The sequence below is a fragment of the Eriocheir sinensis genome, chromosome 9 (genome assembly GCF_024679095.1).
Source record: "Eriocheir sinensis breed Jianghai 21 chromosome 9, ASM2467909v1, whole genome shotgun sequence".
Lineage (NCBI taxonomy): Eukaryota > Metazoa > Arthropoda > Malacostraca > Decapoda > Varunidae > Eriocheir > Eriocheir sinensis.
Genome location: NC_066517.1, coordinates 7,795,858 through 7,805,857, shown reverse-complemented (window position 1 = coordinate 7,805,857; position 10,000 = coordinate 7,795,858). Strand labels below are relative to the sequence as shown.

At 45.0% G+C, this 10,000-nt stretch overlaps 3 protein-coding genes across 13 annotated transcripts in view; 2 read left to right on the top strand and 1 right to left on the bottom strand.

Moving 5' to 3' along the window:
• The window catches only part of LOC126995883 (histone H2A-like), a 74,193-nt gene that overhangs the window by 47,556 nt on the left and 16,637 nt on the right, over nt 1-10,000 (top strand). The window contains exon 3 of one of the 8 annotated variants that reach the window (XR_007750809.1): nt 9,914-10,000. This exon is cut by the window's right edge and continues 254 nt beyond it. The exons of 5 other annotated variants lie outside the window; for them this stretch is intronic. The gene's annotated coding sequence lies outside the window, so the exon portion shown is untranslated. Of the gene's footprint in view, nt 1-9,857 lie in introns of all 8 variants that reach the window. 2 more of the 8 variants (XR_007750803.1, XR_007750798.1) reach the window with 2 other exon arrangements.
• LOC126995885 (histone H2A-like) overlaps nt 1-10,000 on the top strand; it is a 59,986-nt gene that overhangs the window by 33,604 nt on the left and 16,382 nt on the right. The gene's annotated exons all lie outside the window — the stretch shown is intronic.
• The window catches only part of LOC126995878 (histone H2B-like), a 20,953-nt gene continuing 19,341 nt past the window's right edge, over nt 8,389-10,000 (bottom strand). For both annotated transcript variants that reach the window (XM_050855775.1, XM_050855776.1), the window contains one exon: nt 8,389-9,548. In XM_050855775.1, the coding sequence (XP_050711732.1) occupies nt 8,450-9,079 (630 nt within the window). In that variant the 5' untranslated portion in view covers nt 9,080-9,548 and the 3' untranslated portion in view covers nt 8,389-8,449. The remainder of the gene's footprint in view (nt 9,549-10,000) is intronic.

Here is a 10,000-nt window from a genome sequence, read left to right as displayed (position 1 = left end):
AAATTTTAAATCTGAACTTTTAGACTTTTTGAGGTAGATTCTTAGAATAAAAGCCTTAACAAGCAATTACTTCCCTCTATACCTCTCACATACAATAATGAAAATATATCTGTTCTGGTTGTAGGTATTAGAATATTTCAGTAACTATGAAAGAGTTGATAAAAGCGCTATTAGATTTCATTTTTCCTCCCATATGCACAGGATGTAAAAACAAACTTGTTCAAGGAGAATGATTTATTTGTACCATTTGCTTGAGTAACAGATAATCCTATTACCAATCGTTTTGTAGATACAGCTACTATTACCTATGGTCTTGCATTAAAAAAAAAAAAAAACAATTGGGGAGGTATTAGGAGTTGAGTATGGCAATATTTTTGTATTAACATCCAGCTATTTCAGTGATAGATGAAATAATACTTATTCCATTGCACAGGCAAATATTGCAGGAAAGACACTATAATCCAAGTGATTATTTTCGCTAAAGGACTTTCAGAATCACTAAAAAGAGACAGTCATCTAACATATGTAAAAAGAAATCGCAATACTCCATCCCAAGCAAACCCCCCCCCAAAAAGGAAAGCCAACACGCATTACAAACCTCAACAAACTAAGAACAAAACTCCCACAACAAAACTAACTAACAAGTTAGCTTGCAACAAACAAACGAGCTAGCTCCCTAATTAGCTTTTTTGCTAGTTAGCTAGCTAGTTAGTTAGTTAGTTAGTTAGTTAGCTAGCTTGTTTCTTTGTTTGTTTGTTTGTTTGTTTGTTTGTTTGTTTGTTTGTTAGTTAGTTAGTTAGTTAGTTAGTTAGTTAGTTAGTTAGTTAGTTAGTTAGTTAGTTAGTTAGTTAGTTAGTTAGTTAGTTAGTTAGTTAGTTAGTTAGTTAGTTTGTTTGTTTGTTTGTTTGTTTGTTTGTTTGTTTGTTTGTTTGTTTGTTTGTTTGTTTGTTTGTTTGTTTGTTTGTTTGTTTGTTTGTTTGTTTGTTTGTTTGTTTGTTTGTTTGTTTGTTTGTTTGTTTGTTTGTTTGTTTGCTAGCTAGCTTGTTTGCTTGCTTGCTAGTTTGTTTGTTTGTTTGTTTGTTTGTTTGTTTGTTTGCTAGCTAGCTAGTTTGTCTTTTAGTTTGTTAGCTAGCTAGTTTTGTGTTTGTCTGTTAGCTAGCCCGTTCGCTTTAATTGGCAGGCAGGCAGGCAGGCAGGCAGGCAGGCAGGCAGGCAGGCAGGCAGGCAGGCACACCTATTTACATGCCGGCACACCTACTTTCATAGAAACGTATTTGCAGCCTTTTAGTCATCCACCTGTCTACTGTTGGGCATGTAGACGCTTGCCCAGGGTTCCGGCGGGCTACTCGGTGGCGGGGCTGTTTCAACGTATCTGAAAAAGCGGGTCCAGTAAGAGAGGGCGCAACGTTATGATGAGGACGACAACGAGAAACAAGAAGAAGAAGAAGAAGAAGAAGAAGAAGAAGAAGAAGAAGAAGAAGAAGAAGAAGAAGAAGAAGAAGAAGAAGAAGAAGAAGAAGAAGGAGGAGGAGGAGGAGGAGGAGGAGGAGGAGGAGGAGGAGGGAGATTCCCACTTCCTCAGCCTTTCCCTTTCAAGTTCGTTCTGAGCCTGTCCCTCACCCTCTAACCCTACCCTTGCTTTCCTATACACTCCTGCACATTCCAAGAGACAATAGAAGGAGTGGATCAAGAAGGGGAGGCTTCTTTCTCTCTGTCTATTTATTTGCCGTCTTTCTCATTATTGCTTTCTTTCTCTTTTTCTCCTCCTTTTTTTCTTTCTTAACCTTTCTATGTCATTCTTCCTCTCTTTCTTTTCCTGTTCCCGTCCAGACGTCGCTTTGTTTTGTCTATGTATTTTCCAATATAGTTTTCTCTCTCTCTCTCTCTCTCTCTCTCTCTCTCTCTCTCTCTCTCTCTCTCTCTCTCTCTCTCTCTCTCTCTCTCTCTCTCTCTCTTTTCATAAATATCCTGTTACTGATTTTACAAAGAATTGACAGGGACAGGGGAAATTATGGCAAAATGATGTTTCCGTAAGAACTGAAACAAACAAATTGGAGCTTACTAGTGGCAAATGAGGTGGATGGGGAGCAGTGGGCGGAGGTGTGAACCATCATTAGGCAGGAGGGAGGGAGGGAGGGAAAAGATGGGATTGAGGAAACAAACAAACTAGTGTCAAATGAGGTGGATGGGGAGCAGTGGGCGGAGGTGTGAACCATCATTAGGCAGGGGGGAGGGAGGGAGGGAGGAAACAGAAAGAAAGAAAGAAAGAAAGAAAGAAGAAAGAAAGAAAAAATATAACTGAAGTAAAATGTGTGCTACTATTCTCTTAGTGAATAAGAATGTGGACCTCAAAGAGGTCCGGGGTGATGGGTTAGGTCGGGCTCGCTCAGGCAGCGGCATTAACCACCGAAGCCGTACAGGGTGCGGCCCTGGCGTTTGAGGGCGTACACCACGTCCATGGCGGTGACGGTCTTGCGCTTGGCGTGCTCAGTGTAGGTGACGGCATCCCTGATGACGTTCTCCAGGAACACCTTGAGCACACCACGGGTCTCTTCGTAGATGAGCCCGGAGATGCGCTTCACACCGCCACGGCGCGCCAGACGACGGATGGCCGGCTTGGTGATGCCCTGGATGTTGTCCCGAAGAACCTTGCGGTGACGCTTGGCGCCTCCCTTTCCGAGTCCCTTGCCTCCCTTGCCGCGGCCAGTCATGGTTCAGGTGGGTAGCTCAACAGTGGAGTGAGTGTTGGGCTGCCACAGCGTTCGCTCTATATATGCAGAGCCAGAGGCGGCGGTGGTGGGTCTTTGGGCGATAGGCTGGCTCCTGCCGTCTACTTCCGGACGGCCCAGTGACGTTGGGTGAGCCTCCACACGGTACTAGGCTCTAGCATATGCAGACAGCTCCAAGAGACCCCTAAATTCCTCCAATAGGGCTAGATAGATGCACTGCCTGACGGGGGCGGGCAAGCGCGGGACTAGGAGGCGGCGCACGCGCAGGACGCGGCGGACCACCGCTCCTCCCCCGGCCGCCAAAACTATAAAAACCAGAAACGGCTGGCAGACTCAACTATCAATAAATCTAATATATGCCACGAGAATCATCTCAAACAATGATGGATTTGTAACCCTTACCAACAAAGAGGAGGACATAGATAAAATCTTCAGTGAAGCTGTAACAACAAACCTGAAGAATGATAACTTCACTCCCATCCTCCCACCAGAGTTACGGTCCAAAAGAACCATTATGATCTTCAATATAGACAAACACATATTTGAACATACAGAAAAGGAAATACAAGAGGAAATAATTCAACAAAACCAATGGATAAAGGGAATAGACCAAATATATAAATTCCCAAACAAAAACATCCTGAAAATACAATTTGCAACCACTGCTTCCGCCAAAAAAGCAACGGAATCGGGAATTCTAGGATTCCACATGCGACTACCAGAACATAACATTAAAATAGAAGAATACATCCCAATCAATGTCTGCCTTAGATGTTATAAACTGGACGACCACTACTCAGGAGAATGTAAGAAGGACAAATCATACAAGATCTGCTCAGAATGCGCTTCAACCGAACATACTTGGAGAGAGTGTAAATCAGACACAAAAAAATGCATAAACTGTGCAGGAAACCACAGAACATTGGCTTATAAGTGCCCAGAGAAAAAGGCAATAAGAGAGAGGAAAACAGAGGAGCAAAAAACAAGAGGCCAAAGAACGTACAGTCAAGTATCAAACACAGCACCGCAACAGCTAAACACAGCAAATCTCAACATTGGGAAAGATACAGCTGCAACCATCCTGACATGTATGCTGCATGCTCACTTGGTGAATGTAGCTCAACCTGGATCATACAACACCGAGATCAACAAATTGCTTAAAGCAAACAAACTCCCAAGTGTTATTCTCCCCGACAACCCGCCTTCACTCAAAATACTAAATACAGCACAGGCTAACTTACAGGCAGAAGAAACCACGGAGGAAAGTCATATGGAGACAAAAAGTCAAGATGAGACAACAAAAGCAAATGAGGAAGAGAAGGAAGAACAAGAAACACACAGAAGAACAAAGAACAAGATCATCAGGGGAAGTGAATATGAAAAAACAGATAAGCGGCAACCAAATAGGACTGGAGATATTCGCCAAAGAAAGTGAAGGATACCCTGAGGCAGACTTCAACCTAAGGGCACTCACAAAAGGAATGTTGCAGGGAACATTTAAATGGACCTACACCTCACCGGAGTACAAAGAGGAAGACGTGCTGAAGCTCCTCAACGACAATGAAATCAGCCTGAGAGACAGTTGGAGGGTGGTAGACGATGCCATCTTCAGGAAAATACGAAATGGATACAACCCACAGAAGACACCACCTCCAAGCAAAGGAAGAAACAGGATTGAAAGCAAATAAACAGTCAAACCGAAACACTCAATAAAAACAACATGGATATAATAGCAACACTAAGAATTATTCAGCATAACACACAACACTGGAGGACCAACAAAATAAACTTGACAAATACGTATCTCCAATCAAACCCAGACGTTATCCTCTTAAACAGCCATGGAGCAAAAGACACACATAGCATACAAATAAAAGGATATAACACATATATCAAAAATACATACATCCAATGAGTTGCACGACGGATCAGCGATACTAATAAGAAGCAGCATAAAACACAAAATCCAAGATGACTTCATATCCGACATACTAGAACTGAAAATTCAAACTACTGCTGGAACCATCTCCATCGCTACAACATACCTGCCACCCAGAAGACCATACCTTCCATACCCAGATTTCCACAGACTCCTATACAACAACCATCCAACATATATAATAGGCGACTTCAATGCCAAGCACAGAATTCTTGGAAACAATATAAATAACACAGTAGGCAACGGACTCGCCACCTTCATACATAATGGAAAAGCAACACATTTAGGCCCAAACTTTCCAACTTTCTTTGGCCATAGCACAAGTTCCACTCCTGACTTGATACTAAGCAACAACAAGGCAATACATAACATAGACATCAGACCTGGACCACTCACCACTTCAGATCATCTGCCAATCCTTATCAAGATAACAACAGAAGCAGTGCGGGAAGAGATAATACCAAGACCTGATTACAAGAGGGCAGACTGGGAAAAAATAAGAACAGAAACAACTGAGGGAATGGGTAATATAACAACACCAGTAAACATGAATAAACAAGAAATAGACAGCAAAATTGAAGAATGGTACAAAACAATAGAACAGAATGTGGGAAAGCATACTCCCATAAGAAAGAGTATGGTAACACAGAAACCGCTCGACAGCCCTCAACTTAGAAACTTACAACACCAATTTGCACAAATTCATTTGCAATCAATAACAGCAGGATGGACCATACGACAATACCAACAATACAAAACACTCAAAGCAGAAATAAAACAAGAAACCGAAAATATAAGAGACAAAAACTTCAAAGATTCGATTGGAAAGCTAACAACTCTCACACAACCAAAAACATTTTGGAGTCAACTGAAAAAACTAAAAGGGGAAAAATCCAACAACGACCAACACCTAATAAAAAATAACAGAAAACTAACATCAAACAAAGCGAAAGAGCAGGCATTCAGAGAAGAATGGGAACCTGTATTCAGCATAACAAGAGAAGAAAACATCCGGTACGACAGAAACACAGAGAACGAAGTAATAAACTATCTTAACGCACACGAACATATACGCACGATGCATCCCCTCTCAGATACAAGCAGATTACAAGGAATGAATCACACAGATGAACTGATATCAATGGACGAAATTAAACGAACAATCAAATCATTTAAAAACAACACTCCGGGTGAATCAATAATAAATAAACATATTCTGGAAAACCTACCTGAAATAGCCCTAGAAAAGCTACAGGTGATCTTTAATCACACATTATCAATGGGATACTTCCCAGAAAAATTCAAAACAGCTGTTATCAAATTATTGCCAAAAGAAAATTCAGACAACACAAATCCAATAAATTATAGACCAATATCTTTACTCGAAGTCACAGGAAAATACTAGAAAATTATTAACATAAGATTACGAAAGCTCTTGGAAACAAAAAACATCTTGAAAGACTCTCACCACGGATTCAGAACAAAAAGAGGAACGGATACAGCACTCACAGTAATTCACGAAACCGCAGCACACCACACAGCCCGAAAACAGCAATGCTACCTAGTACTTCGAGACATAAGCAAAGCCTTCGACAAAGTATGGCTGCAAGGTCTACAATACAAGATAGGCCTTCTACACATCCCACATATCACCAAAATTTTTCTAAACAACTTTATCACCGACAGGAAAGCCAAGATAAGAGTTACCCACTACACAGGCCCAGCATTCACACTGAAAGCAGGAGTCCCTCAGGGGAGCGCTCTGTCACCAACGTTATTCACGATTTACACCAATGATCTACCAGAGCCAGCAATAGACTGCACAAACATACAATATGCAGATGACATAACTCAAATAATATGTTATGCAGGGAAGTCAAGAACATTAATGGCCAGCAGGGTCCAAAGCGAGATTATGAAAATAAACAACTATGAGAACAAATGGAAAATCAAAACCAACAAGAATAAATTTAAAATAGTTCCACTGGCGGTAACAAAGAAAAACAACATAACAATTGATGGCACACCAATAAACTACGCAGAAAAAGGGAAAATACTAGGACTCACTATAAGCAGAAATGGAATAGAGCACCATGTGAATGAAATAAAGAACAAAGCATTATTGGCACTAACAGAACTATACAGATTTAGAAACTTACCAACAAAAATCAAAATACACCTTATCAAAACACTAGTACTACCAATACTACGATACCCACACATACCACTAATAACACTCAGCGACAAAAACACAATGAAATTACAAAAGGTGCAGAATCAAGCTCTAAGGTTCGCAAATAACGAACGATTCCCCTATACAAAATCAACAAAAGAAATGCACGAAGAAGCAAAACTAGATCCCGTAAACTACCACATACACATGCAGGCGGAGAAAACATTCATCAAGATGACATCCATGAATAGCGAACAATTCACGAAAATAACAGAAAACTACGAGAATCACAAAAACCACGCATGGTTTAAGAAGACAAAAAATATACTGGACAGAGGACCACCGAGGAAAAAGTACACAACGTAAAGCAGGAACGAACACGGAAAGCAAATAAACAAAACACATAAGATAACAAGAAAACAGAGCGACACTAGATACAACATACTTAAGGACTAAATAAAGGACTAAGCAAGGCGGACAGCCCGCCACCTTTTAACCTCTCACTTTACTTCAACATCACTTCAAAAACTTTACTATACCTATACTCTTATTTCACCACACCCTAATCTATCCTACATCTTTAGATTAGATTAGACTCAACTGTTCTGTTCGTCCGTAGCCATGGCCCGTACCAAGCAGACTGCCAGGAAATCCACCGGTGGCAAGCTGCCCTTCCAGCGTCTGGTGCGCGAGATCGCCCAGGATTTCAAGACCGATCTCCGCTTCCAGTCCTCTGCCGTCATGGCTCTGCAGGAAGCCTCCGAGGCCTACCTCGTCGGTCTCTTCGAGGACACCAACCTCTGCGCCATCCACGCCAAGCGTGTCACCATCATGCCAAAGGACATCCAGCTGGCCCGTCGCATTCGCGGCGAGCGTGCCTAAGCGTCTGAGTACTACAATCTGCTCACACTATATCTAGGCCCTTTTCAGGGCCAAAGTCACTTTCCGGGAGAGAGTTTAGACAGACACTGGGGCGGGCAGGGGGGGAGGAGGATCACTGGCTTGTTGCCTTTCCCACATATCCTTCTGCTTCATAATCTCATATCAATTGATTGGGGGGGCTTTGATTTCTCTCTTAACTTATTTCAACTGGCGGGTGCACGAGTAGGGAATATGTGGGGACTACATGCAGGCAGGAAGACAGGAATTACCAGAACAAGTAAATAAATATAAGCGGAGGGGCGGAATCACTAACTACTGATGACGGCTGCTATGTAGGCATATATCGCTCATCGTGATCCCCTGCAGCTAACAACAAACGACCGAGAGAAGCATTGGCGATTTCAAGCTTTGGTCGCGGTTTGGCGAGCACTGGCGGGACTCGGTCCGCTTATTGATGCCATGCATCCCTTGGTGGGTCAGCTCAGTGAGTGAGTGAGTGAGTGAGTGAGTGAGTGAGTGAGAGAGAGAGAGAGAGAGAGAGAGAGAGAGAGAGAGAGAGAGAGAGAGAGAGAGAGAGAGAGAGAGAGAGAGAGAGAGAGAGAGAGAGAGAGAGAGAGAGAGAGAGAGAGCGCGGGAGGGACTAACCGTCTTCGTTCTCTTTCGGGAAATAGTTTGTGGCTCCGATGGAGCCGGTTCTTTTCCAGTGCAAGCAAGTTGGTGGGTTGCTTATTTGGAGGAGGTGTACTTGGTGACGGCCTTGGTGCCTTCGGACACGGCGTGCTTGGCCAGCTCACCGGGCAGGAGGAGACGGACGGCCGTCTGGATCTCCCGACTGGTGATGGTGGAGCGCTTGTTGTAATGGGCCAGGCGAGAGGCCTCGGCGGCGATGCGCTCGAAGATGTCGTTCACGAAGGAGTTCATGATGGACATGGCCTTGGAGGAGACGCCGGTGTCGGGGTGGACCTGCTTGAGCACCTTGTAGATGTAGATCGAGTAGCTCTCCTTCCTCCTGCGCTTCTTCTTCTTGTCACCCTTGGCGATGGCCTTCTGGGCCTTGCCAGCCTTCTTGGCGGCCTTTCCTGATGCTTTGGGGGGCATGTCTGCTTCTTCGTTCCCAGACGGCGAGCGAATGTTGCCGGGCCGCCCCCGGATTCCCCCTTTATGGCGGCGCCGCTCCCTCGGGATCGCGGGGACGCGTGGCGGCACGCGCTCCCATTGGCAGGCTCGCCCGGCCGTCCCCGCCCTCCGATCCTGCGCTGCACTATATAGGGCGAAAAAGCCGCGAGCGGCAGGTATTCGCTCTCCGAGCCCACAGCAGAAGCGCAAGTCCACGCCCCCACCACTCACTGTCGACATGTCTGGAGGCGGCAAGGGAGTATAGGTGAACGGGAAGTCAAAGTCCCGCTCCAGCCGTGCCGGCCTGCAGTTCCCCGTGGGCAGGATCCACCGTCTCCTGAGGAAGGGCAACTACGCCGAGCGCGTGGGCGCCGGCGCCCCCGTGTACCTGGCGGCCGTCATGGAGTACCTGGCCGCCGAGGTGCTCGAGCTGGCCGGCAACGCGGCCCGCGACAACAAGAAGACCCGCATCATCCCCCGCCACCTGCAGCTGGCCATCCGCAACGACGAGGAGCTGAACAAGCTCCTCTCCGGCGTCACCATTGCCCAGGGAGGTGTGCTGCCTAACATCCAGGCGGTGCTCCTGCCCAAGAAGACCGAGAAGAAGTAATCGCCCTCGGCCTTTCAGGGACGACAATTCAGTACCGTTTAATCCGGCTCCCCTTGGGAGCCACACCCTTTTCCAAAAAGAGACTTCTGGACACACACCCTCAACTACATAGTGACATTCCTAGGTCAATTCCTGCTGATATTATTAGGAAGAAGACCCTCAGTCATGACAACAATTAACAACCCCCACGTCTGGCAGGCTTCCCACACTTAGTTTGTTTGTTTGTTTTCTTCACGGCAGGTAAGGGACTCCTCTGCTGACAACGACGATAACAACAACCCACAAGACATAACATAACAAATAAAAAAAAACGCAAAACAGAGCCGGGAGGTAGGTCGTTGAGACGATGATGGCCGTCGTGCAGATCGGATGCGGCGCTGCCCCCGCCGAGATGAAGTAGGTAGGTAGGTAGGTAGGTAGGTAGTAGCTGGGTGGGCTCCGACCCGCTGTGGCCTGTGGAGTAGGTCCGGAATGAGTAAAATGAATCAGTCAGTCAGTCAGTCACTCACTGACGTCATGTATGATCCCCTGCCTCACCCGAGAAAGCATGC